At 43.6% G+C, this 26,402-nt stretch overlaps 1 protein-coding gene and 1 non-coding gene across 4 annotated transcripts; both read left to right on the top strand.

Annotated features, from left to right (window-relative positions):
• Positions 1 to 20,682, top strand: PRKRIP1 (PRKR interacting protein 1). Of its 3 annotated transcripts, none has more exons than XR_010377708.1 (7): positions 1 to 188; positions 917 to 995; positions 1,800 to 1,900; positions 4,757 to 4,842; positions 5,710 to 5,777; positions 13,244 to 18,735; positions 19,475 to 20,682. XR_010377708.1 is itself a non-coding variant. In XM_010984045.3 (6 exons), exons 1-6 carry the CDS (start codon positions 63 to 65, stop codon positions 19,573 to 19,575), a joined length of 561 nt encoding a protein of 186 aa, XP_010982347.3. In that variant the 5' UTR covers positions 5 to 62; the 3' UTR covers positions 19,576 to 20,682. The 3 variants fall into 3 exon arrangements, 1 of the variants encoding a protein (XP_010982347.3); XR_004130651.2 differs by lacking the exon at positions 13,244 to 18,735 and adding an exon at positions 11,092 to 11,251 and having other exon boundaries at positions 2 to 188; XM_010984045.3 differs by lacking the exon at positions 13,244 to 18,735 and having other exon boundaries at positions 5 to 188.
• On the top strand, positions 5,324 to 5,430 carry LOC116147264 (U6 spliceosomal RNA). Its single transcript, XR_004130798.1, has one exon. It is a non-coding gene; the product is annotated as a U6 spliceosomal RNA (small nuclear RNA).
• Positions 20,683 to 26,402: the final 5,720 nt, after the last annotated feature.

The following is a 26,402-nucleotide window of genomic DNA, read 5'->3' as shown; positions in this document are numbered from 1 at the left end:
CTGTCGTCATACGCGCGCGCCACCACCGCTCGCCTGGGAAGCCGGCGAGCTGTAGAGCTGTCATGGCGAGCTCCGCGGCCTCCTCGGTGCGACCGCCGAGGCCCAAGAAAGAGCCGCAGGCCCTCGTCATCCCGAAGAATGCGGCGGAGGAACAGAAGCTCAAGCTGGAACGGCTCATGAAGAACCCGGTGAGACAAGGCGCGGGCTGACGGTCATTCCGAGTCCCACCCCCTTCCGTTCTGGCGTCTCTGGGCGCCTGCAGGCCCACTTTCCCCACCTCCGAACTCTGGAACTAAATACCTGAACCCCAGGGTCAGACCTTAGGAAGAAGTAGGCTGCCCCGGAGATAGTTTTCTTCTGCGCTTATTTTAGAGCCCAGCCTGCGTGAGGGCGCTGCGGAGCGGCTTCCCGTGCTTTAAGACTCCCCCCAGTTTAACTTTTTGTGAACAAAAGCCTTAGACTGGAACGATAGAATCCGTGGTTTAGCACAAGGGTTTATTTTCTTCTAAACACCACCAACTGTTAGAGAGGCATTAGCCGAGATACATGGGGCAAATCACTCCCCTCGGTCATGAAAACAGTTGGATGAGAAGGTCTCTTATTCCTTTGACTGGAAAGGATTACTTCTCCTCGTATAAAAGTGTTAAAGTTGGAGGTTTTCAGCCCTAAATGAGGACTTACGTTTCTGAGTTCTGCTCTGGGTAGTTGAATGTAGCCCTGGCAAGGCTGTGGGGTCTGATAGGACCCAGAGTATACACGATGAAGTAAAGGCAGAAGGAAGAAATAAACTTACCTTTGAGTCCAACGAGCAAAGCAGCCTTACTTAACTAGTCCCGTTAAAGTTCCTTGGTTATAAAAGATGAGACTTTGTCAGAAGGTTTATCCATACAAATGCTTTCGTGTTTAAATGTTGCAGGACAAAACAGTTCCAATTCCAGAAAAAATGAGCGAATGGGCACCTCGACCTCCCCCAGAATTTGTCCGAGATGTAATGGGTAATGTCTTTTGGATGTGGGTATGTGTGTAAATAAAGTTTTCTAAGTGTAGGTGTAAAAACTCTGCAGTTAATATCTGTTAATTGCATACCTGATAGGAAGAAAAAAAGTTCATTGATCCAATATGTTGCTCTTACAGTGAAGGGGTATTGTTGCTTATGGTTTGACATTAGAGAATTTTCTACTGCATTGTTTTTAATATTTTGTGTTTTCAAAATGGAAATAGTTTTATTTTGTTGGGTTGTAAATTAACATAACTAATTATAAAGAATAAATAACAGGTGTAAAAAAAAATTAGGACCACCTATAATTCCATCATCCTGTTTGTAACATTTTGATATAGCCTTCCAAATATCTTTACAGTCAGAACCACTCATGCTTAAGAAGAAATGTTCTTACAGAAATACGGTTCTGCCCATACTGATAACCTACTCTTTTTTCACTTAATATATCACGGACATCTTTTCTACTGAGTAGAGATCTAGCATGTTAAATGTGAAATCATTCCAGGGGGAAAAAGTCACCAGCTCTCTTCAAGGTTTCTGGTTTCTGAACCCCAGTCTGCTGCGTTACTACGTTAGAGTGGAATTTTTAGCGACTTCAAATACAGTATTCATGCAGCAGATATTTAATGATGCCTACAATATGCCAGGCACTGTGTTAGATTCTGGGGTACAGTGGGGAATAGGGTAGGCATATTTCCTTCCATTACTTCTAGTATCTTTCTTTGGTTCCTTTTGATTAAGGGTAGCTTGTGTTTGGTAACTGAATTTTATCAAGAGCTCTGGACTATTCTGGCTTTAGGTTCAAGTGCTGGGGCTGGCAGCGGAGAGTTCCATGTGTACAGGCACTTGCGCCGGAGAGAGTACCAGCGGCAGGACTACATGGATGCCATGGCTGAGAAGGTCAGTAAGCAGGAAGGCTGGCTGAGCCCTTGGGTTTGGGCAATGGGTACTTAAACCTTCTAGAAAAAAGCACTTGAAGAAAAGTGGATCCACCTGGTTGCGGATTGTGTGAAGGCTGCCTTCTAAGTTAGGACTGGGTGGGGAATGGTATAGCTCAGAGGTAGAGCACATACTTAGCATGCAGGAGATACTGAGTTCAAACCCTAGTACCTCCATTAAAAAAGTAAATAAACCTAATTACCTCCCCCCAAAATTTTTTTAAATAAATAAAGTTAGGATGAGAAACAGACATCAAGTAGAGTCCAGGTTACTTATAGGTCAGACACTGCCCAGCAGGATGCTCGTACTAGGAAACAAATGAGGGGAGGGAGACTTCCAGGCAGTGGAGAGCACAGCAGAGTCCCCTCCCCACCCCAGGCCATTTGCCATGGAGTAGAAAGCAGTACCTCCCACACCACTTGGATCATTATTTCTCTATAGTTTTCTCTGGCTGAATGCCCGCAATTCCAGTTAGCTGTGTGTTTGATGCGAGTAGTAGTGTGCTTTCAAGTGTTTTTGCCTCTTTTAGATTTTTATCTTTGAGACTGGTATTTCTTCATGATTGGTGTTAAATAATAATTGATTAAGAATTGAGAATTGCTTCAGAAAATGTACTGTAAAAACTGTTAAGCTTTCTATTGCTTGATGGGAATGGCTAGAAACTCTCCTGTTGCTTTTAAGAAATACTCTTTGGGACATTTCATTTGTTTTCTTTTTGGAATTGAGTTTTGGAGTTATTTTATCTACACCAAAAATTGTTTGATTTTTTTACTAGAATTAAATTGAATCTGTAACTTAACTTGAATGAGATTGGACGTCACAGTATTTTCTCTAGAAACTTTTTCATTTGTTTAAATCTTTTTGTATCTCTCAGTGATAATTTGTGGAGATTTTACATGTCTCCCCACATTTGTTCAAAGATATTTCAAGTTTTTTTTATTGCAGTGTGGTGATGGTGGTCCTTTAACAGTTTATTGGAGTGACTAAAATTGAGTTTGAAAATTATCTTTATGATTTTCAAACAGAATGGATCATTGCCCTGGTGATTTTCACCTGATATCTGTTGTCCTACAGCCTTTACTCGGCCCCTAGGTGTTGGTGGTTCTTCTCCAGCTGCTTCTCAATTCCGGTGAGAAGTTTCAGGTGGCTTGTCACACAGCTGTACCCTGTCACTGTGATGGACTTGTCACTGCCAGGAATAAACAAAACTCTGTGTATAGAAACTAACAGAAGCACTTTTTAATTTTTTACTTTTAAACTTCTTAGAGGAGAGGAAACTAGAGCAGATGGCTGTGTCAAATGCTGTCAGTTAGTCTGAAGTTTTTATATATTGATTAATGACTCAGAAAATATGGGAAAATGTTTCACAAACTTTGAATCCACACAGACACAAAGGTTTTTATTTCACAATGTGAAAGATAGGCTCTGAAGTTAGAAGAAAAAAGAGTTGCAGGAGGAGTCTCACCTTCCACAGCAACTGATAGGGTGTCACCACTGACGGCACATCTGACTCCTGCTTGAGCCCTTGCCATGGTCAGCAGCCAGCGGGGGCTCTGTCCAGGTCACTTGGAAAATGCAGCTGCTTCAGACATTTGCAGCTCACCTTCTAAACAAACCAGGTGCTTTCAGCTTGAAGTTGTTTGCTTTCTAGTTGAGCTCTGATTAAAGCTGATTCCCTTCTTGGAAGGAGACCCTTCTTTTTTATTCCATAATTCTGCTCTCAGAGTTTCTGTGCCAGTCTAAGCAGATCCACACAGCCCTGGCAGTGCAGACCAGCAGAGGTGTTGAAGCTGCCTCTTCCTCTTCTGCTGGCCTTTGTTTGTTTGTTTGTTTTTTATGGGGGGAGGTAATTAGGTCTGTTTATCTATTTTTAGAGGAGGTACAAGGGACTGAACCCAGGACCTCATGCATGTGAAGCATGTGCGCTACAGCTTGAGCTATACCCTCCCCCTGACACTTTTTTAATCATTAGTTGTCTTTGTAGTTTAAATGTGCTTCCTTGTAAGTTACTGCATTTCATTATTCTTCCTAAATTCTCAGGGAAAGAGGAATTATTTCCTTCATTTTATAGATGAGGAAACTGAGGCTTAGAAAGAGGGAGCTGCTAGGAAGAACCCATCCTTTGGAGGTTTTTGGAGGCTTCATTGATGTGGATGTGATTAAATCATTGGCCATTAGTAATTACTTTGGCCTCCAGGTCCCCTCCCTCCCTGGAGGTCAAGGAGGTGAGGCTGAAAGTTCCCCCGGCAACCAGCCCTGTTCCTTAGGGGCCTTCCAAAAGTCACTCAAAGTCCTGTGGTCAAAAGGGACTGCTTATGAATAACAAATGTACCTATTTCATCTTTATTTCTGGAGCTGTTTTAGGAACTGGGAACAAAACTAAATATTATAATAAAAGATCCCCCAGTGGCTCTTACATAGGAAATTTATAAGTTCTAGGAGTTATGTGCCAAAAACAATGGACCAAGACCAAATATATGTTTCTTATTATAAGTCACAATATCACACTATCCAAGGTCCTGGCTAAACAAGAGCCAGTAGTGCTGCCTCTGCCTTCAAGGAAGTCAGTGTACTCCCTCTCATACTTTCTCATAATTACCTGTGCATGAATGGTATCTTAATGAACTGTTACTTCGCCATCAGAGATCCATATATTGATTTCCTGCCCCATCTGTAGGTCAGCTTCTTAAAGTGGCCCTGGAGACCTGGATGTGCCTATAGCACCCCCAGTGGTGTGACTTCTAGAGTTTGCATACCCAGGCCAGAGTGTGTAAGTGATGTGTTTTTGTTTTTTTTTTTGTTTTTTTTGTTTTGTAGCAAAAATTGGATGCAGAGTTTCAGAAAAGACTAGAAAGGAATAAAATTGCCGCGGAGGAACAGACTGCAAAGCGTCGGAAAAAGCGGTGAGGGCTTTATGGCATCTCATAAATAATGAGGCTTAGAGTGGGAAATGTAAAAGTAGGTAGTTGGTAGATGAGTCCTTGTTATAGTTGAAAGTTCACCTGTGTGGCCTGTAGAGGTCTTGGGTGTTAAAACCCACGGTGGAGCATCCCAGTAGAGGAATGGCTTTTCTTCCAGGAGCTGGAGAGAGATCCAGTCACTTATTGCCCCCCACCCCCACCCCCAGCTTGCTGCAGGTTCTCCAAAGCTTGGAGGCCAGCACTTTGGTGATCACCTGGATTTCTGTGTCTCCTTCATGTCTGTGTTTTGACATCAGGTTTAACAAGGTGCTGTGAGCAAACTTTCCAGTTAGCTTTTTCCTTAACCTCCCTAAGTGATTACATGAGTATACAGGCTGTGCATGTGTGTGTGTGTGTGTGTGTGTTCTAATAAATTCTCCCTCAACTTTTAGAGAGCTGAGCAGGATTCTAAAAATAGTCCCTAGTGCTCACTTAGGCAGCACATATACTAAAATTGGAACAATGCAGAGAAGATTAGTATGGCCTCTGCGCAAGGATGACATGCAAATTTGTGAAGTGCTCCATTAAAAAAAAAAAGTCCCTCAATATCTTTGGATGAAGAAGTATCTCCAGTATTTCTGGATTGCTTTAATCACCTGGGGGCTCCTAAGGATTTGATCTTGATTCATGAAGGGAACAGCTTGATAACGATGATGTTGGAGTAGCAGAGTCATGAGAAAGTATTTCTTTCATTTTATTGTAGTGTTTCTGTAATTATTAAATCTCTAAAGATTCTGTAAGTAGATGTTTATTTTCTAAAATATAAAATAAAGTAGTTAAGGAATCTATGTATTTATCTTGCATTTGTAGTCAGAAGTTAAAAGAGAAGAAATTATTGGCAAAGAAAATGAAACTTGAGCAGAAGAAACAAAAAGAAGGTGAGTGGTACCCACTTTTGTGACTATTTATAGTGTTGCTCATAGTGGTTGACCTGTCAAGAATGAAATTTAGCGTTTGGAGCTGGTTGGCTGGCCACTGAAGAAATGAGGGCTTGTTTCTATTAGTTAGGACTTGTTTAATTGCAAGTGTCAGGAAACCAAACTGGTTTAAGCAAGAAAGAAAGATACTGGCTCATGCTGCGTCCAGGACAGTCCTCCTTCCAGGCATGGCTAGTAAAGGACTTCTAATGCCATTTGCTGTCTCCTTCTGTCCCCTGGCTCCCTGTCCTGAGGCAGGCTCATTTTCTCCTTGTGGTTGTGAGGTACCTGTAGCTCCTTTGGGCTGCACCCTGGCTCATTCTTGACCAGTAGGAAAGACTAAGGGAGTGTCCCTTGTGAAAGTGTTTTTGTGTTTCTTTGGCTCTGACTGAGTGACTTGACAATCAGTTAAGAATGCTCTTGGCTGCAAGAAGTAGAAAACTCAACTAGCAGTAGTTAAAGAGGAATTATTTTTCTCATATAACAAGAAATCTGGTGGTAGGTGGCAGGCCAGTGTGGTTGAGCAGCTCAGTAGTATCAGGCCCAGCATCCCTGCAGTCCTCTTGGCCTTTATCCTGTGGGCATGAGATGTCTGCTGCAGTTCCTGGCACCATACTTACGTTTAAAGCAGGAAGAAGAGAGGAAAGAAGTGGTATTTGTCTTTTTTTTTTTTTTTTTGTAAGCTTAAGAGCCAAAGATCCCCAGAAGTGCCCATCAGATATCACCTTATATCTCATTGGTCAGTATAAGGTCACTTGCCATCCTTTGCTGCCATCAGGCAAGATGAATAGAGAACAGAATTGTTATGACCGTCTTTAACCTGTTGTGATCCATTACTGGGAGCTGGGTACATTGCCACCCTAGACAGAATTGAGAGTTTGTTAGAAGAAGGAATAGGGGTGAATAATATGTCAGCATCCCACAGCATTGCCAGTCCTGCCCACCTCTGATCCCATCACAAGGCCAGCTGTGGCAGCCACTCCCTTTGGAGCCCCTGGGCTGAGAATCAGGGAGAGAGGGGCCCCAAATGAAAAGGACGAAGGATGCTAAGAGACCCAAAAAATGACAACTGGTCACCACATTACTGAATCAGTGGCTGTTCCCTGATTGGCTGGACATGGTTCCTGATTGGGCAGTCATGATTTTTGGTCTTAGATAAAATCAGACTTGCATTGACATACTGAAATACAATTAGCCTCTTCCAGGACCAGTTTCCTTGTGAGTTGTAAATATACTGTATGACATACTATATCTAGCCTTTTCCCAAATATTTCCTAGATGAGATTATTTTACAGTGCCAAAATGTGATGGCTGGGACCTCATCCCTCAAATAAACCAGCTCATCACATTCCCTGCCCTTCCCCCCAACACACACACAGGAATGTGGAAGTACTTGGTTCAAAAGCAGGAGGATTGGGCACAGGTGCCAGTCTTATGTTCTGTAGAAGAAGATACTGTGGCTTGGACCCCATTATATTGGGAAATAGAAACGTCTCCTTGGCTCTGGGTAATTTGACCCTCCCTCCACAGGGTTTGTTGTTTTTCCTGCTTGTTTTTGTTGCTCTTTAATGTGTTTAATGACTTTTCTGAACGAATTCTGTAAAGCCTGTATTCTTTGTTGTATGTGGCCACTGAAGCCTCTGCTTGGTTAGCTTAGTGGTCAGCTGAAGAATAGAGATTTCCCGAAATGCCTTGAACCAGTAAGTCTCCCAGTCTTTGCCAGTGGGATCTTTGTGTGTGGTGGAGCATGCCTTCAACATTCTGGCATTGCAGTTCACAGTTTTGCCTTAGCCTTCACTTCCTCCTTGCACAGAGCCTCAAGGTCAGCCAGAGGTGAGATGAGGGCCATCACTTGTCTTTCTTAGACATGTACATGCTCTTACAAGCATGTGGCCTTCCTGAGTACCAGCTTTTCCTCTTCAGTTTTTGGTCAGTTTCTTGTTTGCTTCAACTGTTATCACTGCCTCAGGCAGGTATGATGTTAAACAGTCGCCACTGATTGTTTTTGACAAATACCTTGGGGAGGAGACTGTTCTTACTGAGTCAGTTCAAATAAAGACAAGCCTTGCGAGTCAAGTTTCCAGGAAGCTGCCAGACAGGTCAGATAGGGACAGTACTCAGGGTATGTGACTTCTGAGGAGCTCCCAATGCACTTTACTTCTTCCAGTGGCCGCGAGGCTGCTGGTTTTCACAGCTCCTGTGATTATGAGGCTGTTGATTTGGGGGGCTACCTTAGATCTGGGGAGAGGGGTGAGGAAATAGAGCAAGTTAAAACACCACAAAACTTGCTCTTCTTGCCAAAATTCAACCATTTCTATCAAACAATCCAAGGAACATTTCCAGAGTTCTAGAGAAGTTGATTTTGGTGATTATTGTCAGTGTTCTTGACAAGTCTGCTGCTTTTGGAGAAGCAGGTTTTTAAGGGGTCTTTGCCATTCTGAAAGTGCTGTCATCCCTTTAAATTTCAACCTACCAATGTTTGAAATATGTGTCCTACAGACATCAAATGTTTGGGTCGTGTTTTTTACCCTTTCTGACAATCTGTGTATTTGATATTTTTGGGTTTTAGGGTTACATTTTGGGGTTTTTTTTGTTGTTGTTCCCTCTGTTTTTTGTTCCTCTATTTCTCCTTCTCTCCCTTTTGGATTATTTGAACATATTTATTATTCCATTTTATCTATTGTGTGTTTTGGGGGTTTGGTTTTTTTTTTAAATCTATTGTGTTTTTAACTGTTTCCCTTTTCATAGTTTTTCAAAAAGTTGTTCCTCTAGGGATTATTATATACATACTACTTCCATGGTCTACTTGGAATCAGGATTTCACCACTTTAAGTAGAATGTAGAAATTTCATCACATAAATTTCTTTACTCTTTATGTTGTAGTTGTCTTAGACATTACATCTGCATACATTGAAAACCCCATCAGATAGTTACTTTTTTTTTAATTGAAATATAATTGACTTAATATTATTTCAGTTTCAGGTGTACAACATAGTGATTTACTTCCATAGATTATGCATCATACAGTTATTTTTGGCTGTATTCCCTATGCTGTACATTACATCCCTGTGACTTATTTAGTATATAACTGGTAGTTTGTACATCTTAATCCCCTTCACCTATTTTGCCCATTCCCCACACACTCCTTCCCTCTGACAGCCACTACTTTGTTCTCTGTATCATGAGTCTGTTTCCAGGTTTTTTTGTTTGTTTTGTTTTGTTTTTTTAGATTCCACATATAAGTTAAAACACGCAGTATTTGTCTTTCTCTGTCTGACTTACTTCATTTAGCATAATATTATCCAGGTTCATCCATGCTGTTGCAAATGACAAGATTTCATTCTTTTTTATGGCTGAGTAATATTCCTGTGTGTGTGTGTGTGTGTGTGTGTGTGTGTGTGTGTGTGTGTGTGTGTGTGTGTACATCTTTATCCATTCCTCTATCGGTGTGTGTGTGTGTACATCTTTATCCGTTCCTCTGTCAGTGGACACAGGTTGCTTCCATATCTTGGCTATTGTAAATAATGCTGCAGTGAACATTGAGATGCATAAATCTTTTTGAATTAGTGTTTTCATTTTCTTCAGATAAACATGCAGAAGTTTAATTGCTGAATCAGATGGTAGTTCTGTCTTTATAATGTTACTGTTTTTGTTTCCAGTCATCAAATGTATTTCAAAGATCTCAAGAGGAGAATAGTCTTTTTGTTTTATTCATTTTTTAAGCTTTTTACAGGGAGGCAATTAAGTTTATTAATTTTTTTTAATGGAGGTACTGTAGATTGAACCCAGGACCTTGTGCATGCTAAGCATGCACTCTACCACTGAGCTATACCCTCCGCCAAGATGAGAATAATCTTGACTAGTAACCGATAGTTATAATTTCTCTTGCTTTTTCTTTGTTCCTGTTGTTCCAGACTTCTATCTGGTATCATTTCCCTTTTATCCAAAGAACTTGTTTTAGTCACTCAGTTAGAGCAAGTCTGCTGGCTATGAATTATCTTAGCTTTTCTTCACATGAGGCTATCTTTAGTTCACCTTCATTCCTAAAGGACATTCTCATTAGATGTAGAATTCCAAGCTGGCAGTTTTTTGTTTCGGCACTTTAGAAATGCTATTCCATTCCCTCTGGCCTCCATGGTTTCTGATTTTTAAAAAAATATGTAGTTATTCAAATTGTTCTCCTCTGGTTATTTTTTTCTGGCTGCTTTCAGGATTTCTGTCTTAGATGTCAGGAATTTGATTATGATGTGTCTGCACATGAATTTCCTTGGGTTTATCCTGGAGTTGGGTTTGGATTTCACTGAGCTACTTGAATCTGTAAGCATGTGTCTCTGTCAGATTTGGGATTTTTTCTCCCCAATCTTTTTTTGTCCCCTGTTGTTCATATTGGATAATTCCTATTGATCTGACTTCGAGCGGTCTCTCTCCTGTGTTATCTCCATTCTGTAATTGATTCTATCCAGTGAATTATGTTTTTCAGAAAAGTTTTGCGATTTCCATTCAATTCTTCTTTATACCTTCTATTTCTCTGCTGCAGTCTTCTGTCTTTTCATTTGTTTCAAGAGTGTTCAAGAGTGTCCAGTTATTTCCTGGAAAAATATTTAAACAGCTGCTTTATAGCACTTGGTAATTCCAACACCTGGATCGTCTTGACATCGGCATTTGTGGATTGTCTTTCCCCACACAAGTTGAGATTTTCCTGATTCTTCATATACTGAATGATGTTCTGTGTATCCTGGATATTTTAAGTATTACATAATGATGCTCTGGTCTTGCTGATATTTGTTTTAGCAGACAACCTGGTTGTGTTCAGGACACAGGTTCTGACCAGCCTTCTGTGGATTGTGGTTCCACTGCCAGTTCGGTTTTTAAAGCTTTGCTATGCCCTCCAGATGTGTCCTGTGTGTGTCACCCCGTGGCCAGTCAGGGTTTAGTTCTTTGAGTTCTCAAAGTGTTTGGCATTCATGCGTGTGCTGTCAGAGTGAGCCCAGAGGGTTATAAACAACTTTCTGGTGTCTATTCTAATCCCCTCTCTCTCCATGACCTCCCCTGTAGTGTCTGGGTTCCTGGGTCTTCCCTTTTCAGACCTCCAGGCAGAAAGCTGGGGCTTTAGTTACCCTCTCTGCCACATACTTCATCAGCTGCACCTGCATGCAGGGCTGAGTGGTGGGAGGTCAGAGAAGAAAAACAGCAGAGTTTTCCCAGCCATCTTAGGACCACAGCTCCTCTGATCAGAGAAGAAGTTTCCCCTCCTTCAAAATTTTTGTGCCTGCAGGCCCCCATTGCCACCGCAGCCACTGATGCCATTCTGACACTGGAAGGATTACCTGAGAGCTAAGGTGTGAGAGAACGGAGAAGAGAGGAGAAACAAAAGAATTTCCTTCACTCTGAGCATTGGGAGTTCACTTTCTTAGTCCTCGAACCAGAACTAGAAGGTTTGTCTTAGAACTCTGGATGTGTTCAGTCTCCACTTCTGTGTATTGGATCACCCTGAGTCCAGGCTGGGGAATATTGGAGGGGGAAAAAAACAGGAAGCACAATATTGCTCCAGTGGTACTTTGTATTCTGGTCTTTTCCCCCAGTCTGCTTACTTTCAGGGCCTGTGCATTCTGTCCAGGTTCTGTAGCTGTGTTCAGTCAAAAAACTGGGTCAAATGTGCTTGTTCTGTCTCACCTGAAACCCACCCTCTATTTGTTTTTTCTTAATCCAATTATAGGACTTTACATTTAGCTCTTTGGTATTTCATCTTGGTGTTACTGGCTCTATTGATTCTGGTTCTGGAATTCAGCATGTTACCATGTCTTTAGGGTATTGTCATGGGCAGGTTTGATAAACACACCTCTCTCATGGGTTAAAATGCTGAGCCAGACTGGGCCAGGGCCAGAGCCCTCCAGTATCCACTAGAGAGCTCCACTTAGGCCAACATGGACCTGTTCACTGAAACTTTTGGGTGGAGTTATTCTTCAGCTAAGAATTGGCCAGACTCACTCGTCTTTCATCTTACCCAAGAGGTGTCATAGGAAACTGAGAGGTAATTTGAGGTCATGGAGTAAGTACAGTAGACGTAGGTTCTAAGCTCAGCTCACACCCTGGCTCACCCTGACCTCAAGCATCTCCTGAGGTTTGAGGGGTTTTGTAGCTTGTAAGTGTTTTCTAGATCTAAAATTCCACTGTTTGATAACTTTGCCAAACACCTTGCTGTAATGCTGATATACCGTATTTGGGGGACAGGATGGAGGGTTGGTTCCCTCACCAGTAAATCTAAGAAGCTTTTCAGAACAAGAAACTGAGGTTAGTTTGCTCCAAGTTTGTACTTAATGAGCCTGTAATGGGTCTTTGGAATCACATATTTACTTTTTAGTAGTTGGTTCTATAATTGAAAGAGACAGGTGGCAACATCACAGAGCTGAGATTTCTTAAATCCTCCGTTTCTAGCTCCTTTTCAACATTAGGTGCATGTGATCATGCAATTTCCAGTCGCCTTTCTTTAGTTTGCCCAAGGCTATGAAGAATATATGCAGTCACAGAGCTGATTTTAGTGCTTTCAGATAGATTTCATCCAGACCTTCCAACCTGTTTAAAACAGTCTTGTGCCCTCTCACTGGGCCTCCCCCTTCCCTGAGCTTCAGTTTTGTCAAAGGATAAATGTTGGTGTCCACGTTGCATCAGAGCAGCACAGTGTTTTTTCAAACTGAGGGCTGTGATCCTTGACTGCTGGGTCATGAAATCAGTTTAGAAGTTGCAGATGTTGTTTTTCCATGAAAAGAATAGACTAGAAAAGAGCAGAGTGCATCACACCCTGAATAACTATTTTGTGAAATTTCCTCTCAGTTTCTATATGGGCTGTGAGCTGGAGTCAGGCAAATCTGAAAAACGTTATGGTCCCTGGGCCCTGCTCTTACACGTGTGAAGTTTGCATCTGTACATACTAAAAAATGAGTAGTAATGGTACATGGTTGCATGTGCTTTGCAGCAAATGAGCAGGATAGAGAGTGCTATAAAGATAAATTCATAAAAATGGTTTGTGTGCCTTTTACCTCGCCCTCTCTGTTTCCTTATTTTTCATTTTGTGCAAGAGAAAATAGATTTTCTAGGTGACTGAAATGAATAGAAACTTAATGTGGTGATACTCAGTTGTGCCACAAGGTGGCTTCTGTGCATCGCCGGGTTCTGGTGGAGATAAATCACTCAGGGTTTTTGGCTCTTCTCCTAAGAGGTGGTAAGGGGCAGTGGCTAGGAGTCCTGTTCTGTTGGAGTCCTCCCTTGTTGTCCATGCCGGTCTGGCAGTTCAGTGAAGAACGCCCTGTGATGTCGGACTCATGTCTGAATGATACCACAGGACGGCATTAAGGCAATTTGGATTATCATGAAGCCCTGAACCCCCAAAATGATGTATTCTAATGCCAGTGTTACTTGTTTTGACGTAGGCCTGCCTGCCAAAGAAACCCAGGGTGATCTTAAGTGACTAAGTACATCAAGAGCAGTTTCTCAAAGTTGGGGAGGAGAAAAGAAGTGGTAAGGGACGTGGAGGTAACTAACTTCCTGTTACAAAATAAATGAGCCACAGGTATGAAATATATAGTGTGGGGAATATAGTCAATAACTAATGTTTTTGTATGGTGACAGATGACAGCTGGACTTATAATGGTGGTCATTTTGAAGTGTATAGATATATCAAATCACTGTGTTGTGTCCCAGGAACTGATGTAGAATTCTGGGTCAATAATACTTCAGAATAAACAAACGAACAAACTCATAGAAAAAAGATCAGATTTGTGGCTGCGGAGGCAAGCGGGTAGGAGGAAGGGGAATTAGATCTTCATCTAGTCAAAAGGTATAAACTTCTGGTTACAAATAAATAAGTACTGAGGCTGTAATGTACAACGTGACAAAGATAATTAACACTGCTTTACATTATAAATGAACATTGTTAAGAGAGTTCTTATCAAAAGGAAAAAATTTCTTCTACTTTAATATTGTATCTATGTGAGATGATAGATGTTCACTAAACCTATTGTAGTCATCATTTCAAAATTGAGTGAAGGAAAAAAAAAAAACTCCAAAAAAAAAAAAAACTGGGTGGGGAAAAAAGCAGTTTCTCAGCCTCAGCACTCTTGATGCTTTGGACCAGATAATTCTCTTTGTAAGGGATTATATCCTGTTCATTGTAGGATATTGAACAACATCGTGGCTTCTACCCACTACATGCCAGCAGCACCCATCCTCCCCTCAGTCGCTGACAACTGAAAATGTCTCCAGGCTTTGCCACATGTTCCCTGGTGGGGGAGGGGGACAAAATTTTCCCAAGCAATAAGATTCATATCTCAAGTAGGATCTGATGCTCAGAAGGCACTCAGTTTGTGTTTTGTATTGAACTAGTTGTTTCAGTGCCAAAATTCTTGTACATACAATGTTGGAAAACTATTCATATCCGTTGTGTCTTTTGAGAATAAAGGTAATATATGATCATTTTAGAAATTTTTAGAATATGCAGAAAAGAATAAAGTCAGAAATTTAAATTACCTATAATTCTTACTAAAAAAATCACTAGCATTTTCATATTTATTTCAATTTTTAGTATTATATAAACCTATTTATGTAATTACCATATTTATAGTTGTTCTAATTTTATCATATAACATTGCATCACAAATATTTTCACATGTCCTTGCAATTTCGTAGTACAAGGAAGGATTTTTGTCCCCCCTAGTCTGTTCACTCATCTAGTTTAAAAAAAAAGTTAATGTCAGTTCTACTTAAAACTCAGTGCCGTTTTACCTAGTATTCCTATGATCTGTGAATAAAATCTCAGGTTCCTAGATTTTAAGATACTATGTAAACAATAGTATAAGTAATAAAAGCTCAAACATCATCATCCGAATCTGTCACCTTTCTATCCATTTTCTTTTAATCTCTCCATATGCACATGTCATTTGTATATCGTTATAGTGTATGAACAGTTTTCCATTTTGCTTATTTTACTTAACATTATAAGCATTTCCAGTCCTTCATAATTCTTTCAGTGACTCATAATATCCAGCAATTGACATATCGTGATATCCCTAACCCTCTCCTTTTTGTTAGATACTGGATTGATTCCAGTGTTTTTCTTCTTTGGAAGATATTTTATTGAATTTATGTACCTGTCTCCCTTCCCCCTTTCTGGGTCATTTCCTTCAGATAAAGTTCCAGCAGTGGGAATTACTAGACCACAGAGTATAAAAAGATTTCATAGTTCTTGAAATGTATTGCCAGTTTCTTCCCGAAGGAATGGCACCAGTTTTTACTGCCGTCAGCAGTGTGCAATGGTGTACACTTTTACTGTCTCCTTGCCAGCACTGGCTTTTAAAAATTATTCCTCCACAGGAATAAGTATGTGACTTCAGAGGAAGTCAAAGTCTCATTGAGGGTTTAGTAAAAACCTTATAACAATATCGATCCCGATCCGGCAGAGCTATGGTAGCAGCCTCCACTCTCTTCCTCGCCGACCCCCACGCCACCCACCTTGTACAGCCTCCCTCCAAAGCTCTTGTTAAAACAGAGATTGGATTGTCATTTGTTCTCCTCCTAATATAAGTATTTAGCATCTATTGAACATTTATTATGTAGCCCCAGTCCTGAGTGCTTTGCAGGTACTAACTAACATAATCCTCACAGCGGCCCTGTGAGACAGGCAGTGATGTTATCCCCATCTTACAACTGAGGGATCCTAGGGAACAAGCGGTAACAGCACCCGCAGAGCTAGTGGGAGTGAGTGAGGGGCCGGGATCTGATCCCAGATGGTGCGTCTCCGCTGCCTTGTGCTTACCCACGAGGTGATCTTGCTTGAACCCCCGTCAGCAGCCCCTCATTCCCACCCGTGCTGGGGTCTCCACCATTGTGTTCTGGCCACTCCCTTGCATGTTTCCTCCGCTCTTGCCAAGCTTACACCTCTGTTCTCCCACCTCGCTGTACATGCTCAGGCCTCTGTTCTCTTTCTTTTTCTTGCTCCCTGACTCCCCATCTGCCTGGAAAGCTGCTTCTCATCTTGCACCTTCCTCCCTTGGTAAAGCCTTTCCTAACGTCTCTCACCACCCCAGCCTCCACCTTGCTCCCAGAGGGTTTTGCACATGCTTGGTTATAGAATCTGCTAAATCACATCATGTGCTTATCTATTCACCTGCAGTCTCAGTTCCATGAGGGTAGGCAGTGTCTTTTTTTTTTTTTTTTAAATTAAAAAACTGTTTTAGAATGGTTTTAGATTTATAGAAATAGTGCAGAGATAGTATAGTACAAAGAATTCCCATATACCCAGTTTTTCTTGTTAACATCTTAAGTTAATGTGGTTCATTTGTCACAACTGATGAACCAATATTGATACATGTATTAGTTAAAGCCCATACTTTACATTTCTTTAATTTTTTTACCTAATGCCTTTTTCTTGTTCCAGAATCCCATCCAGGATATCACATTACATTTACTCATCATGTATCCTTAGGCTCCTGTTGGCGCTGACGGTTTCTCACTCTGTTTTGATGACCCTGAGAGGTTTGAGGGTCAGGTGTTGTGTCAGATGTCCCTCAGTTTGAATTTTTCTGATGTTTTTCTCATGATTGGACTGGAGTTGTTTATCTTGGGGAGGAAGACCACAGAGATAAGTGCCATTCTTAATGTCAGGGCGGGATCCTTGTCAAGATGACTTGTCACTGTGGATTTGACCTTGAGCGGCTGCTCAGGCTGTGCCCATCAGGGTTCTCCACCTTGAAGTTGCTCTTTTCTTCCCCCTTCCCACGCTGTGCACTTCGGAAAGTGGTGACTGTGCGCAGCCCACACTGAAGGAGTGCGGGTGCTGTGCACTCCCTCCATGAGGATGGAGGGGCTGCGTGAGTTGCTGGGAACTCTTCTGCACAGGGTTGCCTCTCCTCCCTCATTTCTTCCTTTATACCAGCATGGACTCAGGGATATTTATTTTGCACTTCAGGTTTAACCCGGTACTGCTCTTCTTGCTCAGACTGGTCCAGCTTTGGCCATTGGGAGCTCTTTCATTTGGCTCCTGTGCTCCTTTTACATTCTCCCATCATTGTGGGGTGTTGGGGGGTTTTGTTTTGTTTTTAACAGCACTTCCTGACTTCCTGGTACCACAAGGTAGTCCATACTTACCTTGAGTATTTCCTGCCCCTCACCTAGAGTCAGCCATTTCTCCAAGAGTCCTTTTCTTTTTTACTAGAGACTGAAATAATTTTGTTGTATTACCAAAGGATTTGAATGAGCCCCAGATTCCTAGGTTTCTCCTCTTTGAGAGTGATACTTCAAAGCCCCAACAACGTCTCCTACACACAGAATGAACTATGTTTACTATTAAGGGAGGCACTACATTTTCAGGAGCTTGTCAGCCACAAGAAATGCTTTGAGCCCTCCTCTGTTAATCAGCATCTCGGGCCTCCAGAACACCCCATTCCACAAACATCCACGTTAATGAGCATTTTACTGTTTCTTTAAGAGCAGAAGGAACGGTCAGATCCTATGCTCTCGTTCTTTTGTGCGCAGACCTATGTGGATATGGTTGGTGGTTCTTAGAGAGGCTTGATGCTGACAGAATGTGACTAAGTTATGGAACAAAACACATAATCAGCAGCTTCAGCCTTGGAGCCCAGATTCTAGAGCAGAGCCCCCAACCGGTGTGTGAGGAGTGAACCCAAGTGGCAGAGACCCTGATGCTCTCGCCTTCGGGGTGGAGACAGGGCCCGTGGCCTCGGACCAGTTGCCCCACGCGCCATAGAAATGTTCTTTTCCACACGCACCCCAACATGGGGGCATGGGGAGTACTGGCCCTGGGGTCCAGGGAGCTCGAGCTTTGCTTTTGATCCGTCTCTAGTTTTTCACTCATCTCTCCTTAGCATCTTTTTTCTTTCTTGTTTAAAATTTTGGTAAAATACACATAACACAAAATGTACCATCTTAGCCAGTTTTAAGTGTACAGTTCAGGGGTACTAAATAGTCACACCGTTGTGCAGCCGTCATCATCACATCATCATCTATCCTCAGGACGCTTTTCATCGTGTAAAACGAAAACTATCTGTTCAACAACAACCCCCGGTCCCTGCTCCTCCCAGCACCTGGCAGCCCCCCTTCTCTTTCTGTCTCTGAATCTGCTACTCTGAGTAACTCATGTAAGAGGAACCATAGAGAACTTGCTGTTGTGTGACTGGCCCGTTTCACTGACAGTAACGTCCTCAGGGTTCATCCGTGTTGCAGCCTGTGTCAGAATTTCCTTCCTTTTTGGGGCTGAATCTGCACCACGTGGCTAGACCACATTTTGCTCACCCATCCCGTGTGCTGACCTCATTCCTGTTTTCACCTCATTTTTCTTTTGCCTCTGTTTCCTTATTGCATTTCTGCAAGCAAGGTAGGCAGAGGCTTAGAAAGTCAGTCCAGGTTTGAAACCTGGGTACTGGTTTTGCTGATTATGAGACCTTGGGTAGCAGATTACTTAACCTCACTGAGCTTCATTCCTCACCTCTGAAATGGATATATACTGGCGTTACTTATCGCATAGACCGTCCTTAGAATTAGACAGGACAGCAAGTGTATGTGAAGACTTAGCCCAGTGCCTGGCACAATGTTCAGCAAATCTTAGCTGCTGAAGCATGCTCATCCTGTGTACTTTCAGAGCTTCTCATTCTTTTTGGCATGAGGTTGAGAAGAAGGAGGATCCTAAATTAAATAGAGCTGATTTCAACCCACTGCCATGAGTGTGCTTTAGTGTCCTGCCCTAGGGTGTGAAGGTGAATTTGAGACTGTGCTGCGCCCTGGGCACCCCAAGGCCTCCCGTCTTGAAGCTCTCTGTCTGGCCCTGAGATGACAGCACTAGCAAAGCTCTGGGTGTCCGTGGGCTCTGGTGCTGGAGTGAGTTCCTGCACGTGCACAGGAGGGGGCCCAGGTGAGCCCACCGTGCCTGCAATTGGCTGCCTGGAATGGCCTGTGAGCCGGAGGACTGGTACTGCCTTGTAGGCTCTGGTTCTCCCTCGTTCCAGCTGTCGCCCACTGCCCTGATCCCAGGGAGGGGTGGCAGGGAGGAGTTGGGAACAAGTTGTCTTTGTGCTCTGCTTTTGGCCCACTCATCTGCACTGTGGGTATTAGTAGTCATGCCAGGGGAGACACTGGGATTCAGAGCTGCGCGTGGAGTGTCAGAGGGTTTCTGGGGCTGTAGGAAGAGCTGGGAGGCTGGCATATTTGTTGTGGGCAGAGCCCTCTGCTACACAGTTTTTGAAAATCCTTTTGCAGACCGGGGTGAGAGCCAGAGATGTCAGCAGGAGTGTTAAATGTTAAAGGGATGTTGGGAATGTCACCCTGCCAAGGTGATGGACTTTGCAGGGAGAGTGGTGCGGGCATATAAAAAGCAGTGAGGCCCAGTTTATGGGGCATCAGGATCTCGTGTGTGCTGGACCTTTTTGTCAGGACGAGGTCCACCCAGCAGCAGTGGTGGGTCAGTTCTGTAACTGGCCCTTTATGTCCGGAAGTGGTGTTGAGGACTGATGGTCTTGACTGCCGCTCTGGCTTCTCACTGTGCAGTCCAGAAACAGCTGGTTCCTGGGTTCTCTTCAGCAAGCCTTTGTTAAAGTGCCCCTTGCTTCTGAGTGAATGTGTGTATCCCTAATGCAAATGTCATGTGCTGTCAGGATCCAATCAGTCCCAGGAGCAGCGATCCAGTAGCTCTGAGGAGGCATCTGGAACGGAGGAGGAAGAGGAGGACCAGCCCAGCTTCATCATGGGGCGGTGACGATGTTGCCACAGCAGCTGTCAGGAGCGTGGCCCGTTCTGTGACTGGGCCTCAGAAAACCCTCCACACGCCCCGAGGGGAAGGGACCTCTGTTTCAGCTTAGTTTCCCTACCAAAGCCTCGATGGATAGAAGCAAGCGGGAACCCATCAGAGGGCTCACAGCCCCACTATCGGAGAGAGGACCGTCTCCTGGACACTCGAGGGCACTGCCAAGCACGGTTTGTTCACATTCCCGCTAAAAGGAAGGAAAATGTAAAACCTGTGAACCACTGGTGCCTGTTCTCACATAATTGGATGGTGATGAGTTTGGGGCTTGCTTCTGTGAAAGGAATGTTTTATTCAGTAAAGAACAAAAAAACTTCAGGTTTTGTTCAGACCGGTGAAATGATTGCAGAAGCTGTCGTGAAGGTTGTGAATGACATGATAGGAACGGGGCCTGTTCCTAGACCCATTGACAGAAATGGCCTTGGCTCTGGAGCTAACTCGCAGTGCAGGGCACACGGCCTCCCTCTCCTTCACCAGAGGGTGCACACTGCACCCCAGAATGCATGCTCCCGCCCAGCAGCTCCCAGCACACAGTGCAAAGGGGGACGTAGGACTTAACCACGGGCTGAGCCAGAAGAGAGGACCTTGATGTGTGACAATAAGCAGGTAGAGAATCCAGGCGGGGCTGGACCAGAGCAGATGATCCAGGGAATGAATCCTCGCTGCACTGCAGGGAGGTGGATGAATTGGCCAAAAGCTGTATTTTCATCTGGAGGTAAAGGGGCTCTAAACAGAAAATGAGAGGTGACTGAGGGCACCTTTCAGGCCAACAGGAAGGAGAGATGGTTTCTAATTAGAGCCTTTGCTCACTTTTTGGATATCTCCAAGTTTCTAGGTTTATTTTGTACCTTTTATGGAGTTTGATACAATTAAGAAAAATAGTTTCCCTTCCCTCAAAGCCACTGAGAAACATCTTTTTTTTCGTTTCCTGGCCCTACCCTGAGCCATGTGACATCTGTGATAGCTTCTGTCTTTCCTCAGTTCAAGTCACAGGAATTTTTCTTTCCCAGGAAGCTGAAGTGGAGAGTCAGCCCTAATAAATTAGCACACACCCTGACTGTACATTTTGAAAGCCATGTTTCTCTTTCATCAGGGGCTGGCTGGTCAGTTTTGTGTCTTGTCTTTGAACTGTTGGTTTCCTTTTCTCCCCCCACAGTATGTGTTGTAACTCCTGCTTTGAATTTGCAGCCTGGATCCTGTGGGCATTCTCTCACGCACTGGAGGCTGTTGAGGGGGCCAGAGCGTGGAACCTGGAGCCCTGGGTTTGAGTCCTGACCCTGATGAGACAGGATGCTTTGGGCAAGTCACCCCATGCCTCTGCCAGGGACCTCAGGCCTGGGGTACCTGGTATCTTAATGAGATACCGCAGCAGGTGTGTGCGGACAGGTTGGGGAATGACTAGACAAATGGGAAGATGCCAGATGGAGGTTTGTTTTTTCACCTTTACTTGATGTCAGAAGATGATGTTCGGGGGAGAGTGTCCTGCAGCAGTTTCTGGTGACTTTTAGGGGGCTAGCAGCACCTTAGGTTGAATGACTCTTGGTCTTTCTGTTTACCAAACAAACTTGGATGCACTCACCCAATACGCAGCAAAGCCCATCTACGGCCACCAGGTTGTGGTAATGGGGACTGGGCCTTTTGAACGTGAGCTGCCCAAACCCCCCAGTGGCTTTCAGGTAAGGAATTTTAAAGACTGAGGGAGAGGGTCACAGGGTGTGTGGGCAGCTCATGTACAGTTCTGATTGGTTGATGGTGAATAGCAGGGTGATGATTTAGGAATCTCAGTCATCAGCCTTCTGGTTCCAACCAGTCTGGCTGGGGTTTATGTGCTGGTGGTCAGCATGCAGTTAACTTCTTCCACCTGTTGGGGGTCTTAATAGCTGCAGAATAACAAGGGTGTGGCTCAGTATTTACCTGTAGCCCTTGAGGAGGAACTAAAGCTCCTTGACTTTATTATAGGGCTAAACTATTGTCGCTTGACTGCTTTCCTTTGTGCATTTTCTCACTTCTGATTGAATTTGCTCTTTGGAACTGCAAGGAAGGCCTTAGAGGCTAAAGCTTTTCTACAAATGGGCCACGGGGTGGGGATGGAGGTGCTGCAGGGTCTTGCTTGGTTTCAGTCTCTTATTTACTACTTCTCAATCCTGAAGAGAACAGGGGCCATGACCACTCAGGCTACTGGTGCTGACTGAAGGACAAGGTCACTTTTTCAGAATTATAGAGAAGAGAGTCACTGACTTGCATTTTTAAGCACTCTCAAGTTGCTTAGCGTCATTATTTTGTATTATGAAAACATTACCTCTCTTTGATTGGTTTGTCCAGCACCTGGACAGACACTTGAAAACGAGCAGACATGTTACTTTGTTGTGTGCCCCAAGAGTCCTCCTGGTCCAGATGGCAACCAGGAAAGTACGTTTTGGGGTGGGTCCTCTTTATGTACTTTCTGTAATCAAGTACCCTTTTGAATTAATTCTGTTTATTTGGATTTCTGCTTCTCCAGGGGTATAATATATACAGGGAGCTATTGGCCACTACACATGTTTTTTTGTTGTCAAAATATAATTTAAAGCAATTTTATTATCTAGTACTAGTCTGACTGAAGAGTCTAGTTGCCTTCTCCTGGAAGGTTACACCCCAAGCCTTCTTTCTTGCTGTTCCTGAAGAGAACGGTTTTAGAGTTACTAGAGGAGAGCAACCATGAAGCTGCAGTTAACAGCTAACGTTCTGAGAATGGCTGGTGATGTCTTTGACTCTGATACAATTGAGAAAATTCATGTTCTCAGTAACACAGGAACATGTCTGAAACCAGATCCATAATGGCCACCCAGAGATCATTTTGGATTCCTGAACCACAGTTAATTCATTCTGATATTTTAAATGTATTCTTTTCTTTAAAGCAGACAGTGTATGTTTGGTAAAGTTAGAACAGCCTGTTTTGTGGCCTAAGTTAAGTCATGTATAAGCCAGGATGACTGCTCCACACCTCAGTATGTGAACATTTCCTCCATCATTTTCCCCTTTTGTTTGCAAGTGTTAGAAAGCATTGATAATCAAAACATTTGGTGCTGGATGCCAGGGTGGTTTCTGCTTGCCCTGGGTCCATCACATCCCTCCATGCTAGGCCTCTTTTTTGTTTATATATATTTGCCTAGTTATCCACATCAGGGGAAACTTGGACAGTGAACATTTTACAGGCTATACATTTTATCAGTTATATCAAACTGTCACACGAACATTGTACATACGCTTTTAGGAGCAGATTTGAAGCAAGCAGTGATACACGTCCTGAGTAGTTACTCTTAATTTCACTAGAGAATTTTCTTCTATCCTGAATACTGGGGTTAGAAGTGAAACAGCTTTCCCATTTGGTAGGGAGACAGACATTTGGAAAACAGTTCAATTGAATTAGGATTGAGGAGGAACTAAAAGGTCCTTGACTTTGTTTTGTGGCTAAACTATGATTTTTTTCTTGCTTGACTGCTTTCCTTTGTTTCTGCATTTTCTCACTTCCGATTAAATTTACTCTTGGGAACTCAGGGAAGGCCTAGGAAACTGGAGTTTTTCTACAGACAAAAGAGGTGGGGGACATTGGGGGCGCTCTGTCCCCAGGAGGCCCCCCAGGATCCTGCTCAGTTTCATTTCTTCAGGGTATCGTTTGGGAAAAGGGAACAATTAGATGTCATCAGTGAGAAGGGGGTGAGACACTCACCCCTCAAAAAAAGCCATGATTGGGGAAGAATCATTAAGTAATGCCCTTGTGACTGTTACCAAGCCAGGATCATCTGGCCCAATGTACAGCAAGCCAGGACATCGAGGTGCCAGGGTTTGTAGCAAAGGGAGCCAGGCAGCCAAGCAAAGAGACAGACTAAGTCTCAGATTCACCTCCTAGAAGGCAAGGGGCTCCAGGTATTTATGGGATAAAGAATAAAGAAGCAAGGCAGTCTGAGGCTTGTGAGGCATGGGGCTAGGTGGCTGGGGAAAGGTGCAGTGACCGTCATTCTGTGCAGGTGTATCTAAGCTTCAAGCCTCTGCACGGTCAAAAATGGAGGTGCTTAACACAATCTGGGGGTGGCCGTTTGGCGTCAGGAGGTCACCAAGCAGACACACAGCCCAGTTGGAGGCTCAGTGGTCCTATCCAGTCTTAACCAGCTCAGCTCAAACCAGACACAGCTGACTCCAAGCTCCTGGAAAACAACTGGGGCAAACCTTCTGTAGCGCACCTGCTGCCTGGAGGACATGCAAGTCCTAAAACAAATGACCTTGACTAGTGAAGGCAGGTGAAATGGACTTGACTGGCCATTACCCACAGTTTCAGTCCCTTCTATCTTTTGTTCATTCCTGTCTTGAGGGATGAGGGGGCGTTGACTGCTCTGGTTACTTCCTGACCCTAACAAGGCCTGGAGGAATGAAACTGGCACTCATTTGAAAACATTCTCTTGTTCCCAGTTTCAAGTTAGCATTCTGATAGCAATAAACAAATACCACCTATGTGCCAGCTGTCGTAGGCCCAAGATTGCTCATTAAAACCGTGAAGATGTACCCTGAGGGGGGCACACGTTGTTAAAATTTAGGCTTTTTTAGGGATTTTATATCCAGGACATTGTCAAGCCAGAGGTCAGTGTCTCACATTTTTACATGCTGGAGTGTCCCGATCATTATCGGTTTGGCTGAAACACTTAGATACTAAATATGGAAGGAACACAGGCTGGGAAAAATAAGTATGGGTTCTACAGTATCCTCACCGAATAGAAACTTGCCAGGGTAGACTCTGGGGTCTTTTCTTTGGGGGGAATTTTGGGGGAGGGGGCGGGCAATTAGTTTTTTTAGTGGAGGTACTGGGGGTTGAACCCAGGACCTCATGCATGCTAGGCATGCACTCTACCACTGAGCTATACGCTCCCCACTTTTTAAAACTCTGAGGACATAGGGACCAAATTTCAGCTAAGAGGAGGAAAAGCAGAGGACAGGAAATTCTGTTGATTAGCCTAATCCAGTATGTGACATCAGAAGTCACAGTGAAGTTAGGGACAGTCAGAAAATTAATGACAGGCATGATCAAGGAATCGGCAATGATCCAGTACAGAAAAAGGGTTTGGTGACACGTTCACCAGCTAGAGAGATTACCTGCTTTTGCCCAAGTTTGCCAAGTCCTCACCACTGAGTTGTCCTTCCAAGCCTTAGTTTCTTTCTTGCGGCCTCTTTCTGAAAAGCAGCTTAAGGTCTGTTAGGGGTTCACTTGCCCACTTGAAGGAATCAGCGTAGGGGGTCTGGAACCAGCCAAGGTTTAGATGATCTCTGTCCACCGTTGTCCTCTGCAGCATGCTTTCCATTTCCCATCACATTCCTCACAAGGTCTAGTCCAGGAAGGATGGAACTGATCTTCTGGATGTTTATTCTTCCAAGATTTCTGTCTAGAGATTCATTGTCTCCTCCTCTGAGAGCTTCCTAAAGTGGTTCTGCTCTGAGTCCAAAGTTGGGGATCCAAATGCAGCAGAACCCAGTCTTTCCTAGGAATCCCCACAATTGCCTCCTGATGGTGGGAACTGCAGCCCTGGCTACAGCTGCCCTCCCATCAGGGAGCAAGTCTTGGTCCTTCTGGTAGTTCAAAACCCCAGTATTTTAACAGAAGGCTGAGAACTCTGTCCCCTTTTTCTTGGACACCTTAGAGCCTCATTCAACCCAAAAGTTCAAAGTCAAGACTGTATTCTGAAACACAAATGAATTTACTTACAAAACAGAAATAGGCTCCCAGACAGGAAAACAAACTTACGGTTTCCAGAGGAAAAGGGGGTGGGAAGGGATAAATTGGCATTTCGGGATTTGCACATACTAACTACTATATGTAAAATAGATAAACAAGTTTCTACTGTATAGCATAGGGAACTATATTCAGTATCTTGTAGCAATCTGTAATGAAAAATAATATGAAGATGAATGTATGTATGACAAACATTATGCTGTACACCAGAAATTGACACATTGTAAACTGACTATACTTAAATTAAAACAAAAAAAACGGCCAGAGGGGAGGGTATAGCTCAAATGGTAGAGTGCATGCATAGCATGCATGAGGTCCTGGGTTCAATCGCCAGTACCTCCTCTAAATAAATAAATAAGCCTAATTACCCCCCCAAAAATTTTTTTTTTAAATAGTCTATTAAAAAAAATACTGTACTTCAATTTCAAAAAAAAAAATTTTTTTTTTAATGGCCAAATGGCCCACTGTCATAGTCACCCGGGACTCGACGTGAGAGATGTTGACAGGCTTGGGATTTAAAGGAGCCTCTGGGCCTCCTCATCCTCGCCCGCTGACTTTCTCAGTTAGCTCGGGCATCTAATGTGCCACCTGTTGTTTACCTTCTTCCAGAATCTTAGGATGGGACATTTTTCCATTGTCCCTCCTGTTTGCAAATGCACATTGGCAGGGTGCCACTATCGGGTGCCCTGTTTGAGTGGAAGCTTGGGGCTTCGTACCTGTTGCCGAGTCCCTCGTGGCGGGTCCTCCATCTGGTCCTGCCCTTCCCTGTGTTACAGCAGCCGCCGGCAGAGTGGTCGGCTGTGTCATTCTCTATTGCTCCCTTTTCTCCTGAACTGGTCCTCGCCGTTTGAAAATGTAGACACTTTCAACAAGTTGAAACATGGGCATCCCTAAAGCCCCTTCCACCTTTTGCAGCTTCTTTGGCATATCGGGGATGCTCTGAGCAATGAAGTTCATGTTAACCATCTTTAAATTCTCTGGCACCTCAGAGTCTCTGTATGTTGCCTCCAGGCTTTAAATGACC

This window comes from Camelus dromedarius, chromosome 24, assembly GCF_036321535.1.
Source record: "Camelus dromedarius isolate mCamDro1 chromosome 24, mCamDro1.pat, whole genome shotgun sequence".
NCBI classification, from domain to species: domain Eukaryota; kingdom Metazoa; phylum Chordata; class Mammalia; order Artiodactyla; family Camelidae; genus Camelus; species Camelus dromedarius.
This window is presented reverse-complemented; position numbering and strand designations above follow the sequence as displayed.

Excerpts from the sequence above, each read along its gene's own strand:
- PRKRIP1 (XM_010984045.3), top strand. The coding sequence starts at position 63 with ATGGCGAGCTCCGCGGCCTCCTCGGTGCGACCGCCGAGGCCCAAGAAA. Across the intron at positions 189-916 it reads AACGGCTCATGAAGAACCCG|GACAAAACAGTTCCAATTCC; the intron begins GTGAGACAAGGC and ends TAAATGTTGCAG. Across the intron at positions 4,843-5,709 it reads GCAAAGCGTCGGAAAAAGCG|TCAGAAGTTAAAAGAGAAGA; the intron begins GTGAGGGCTTTA and ends TTGCATTTGTAG.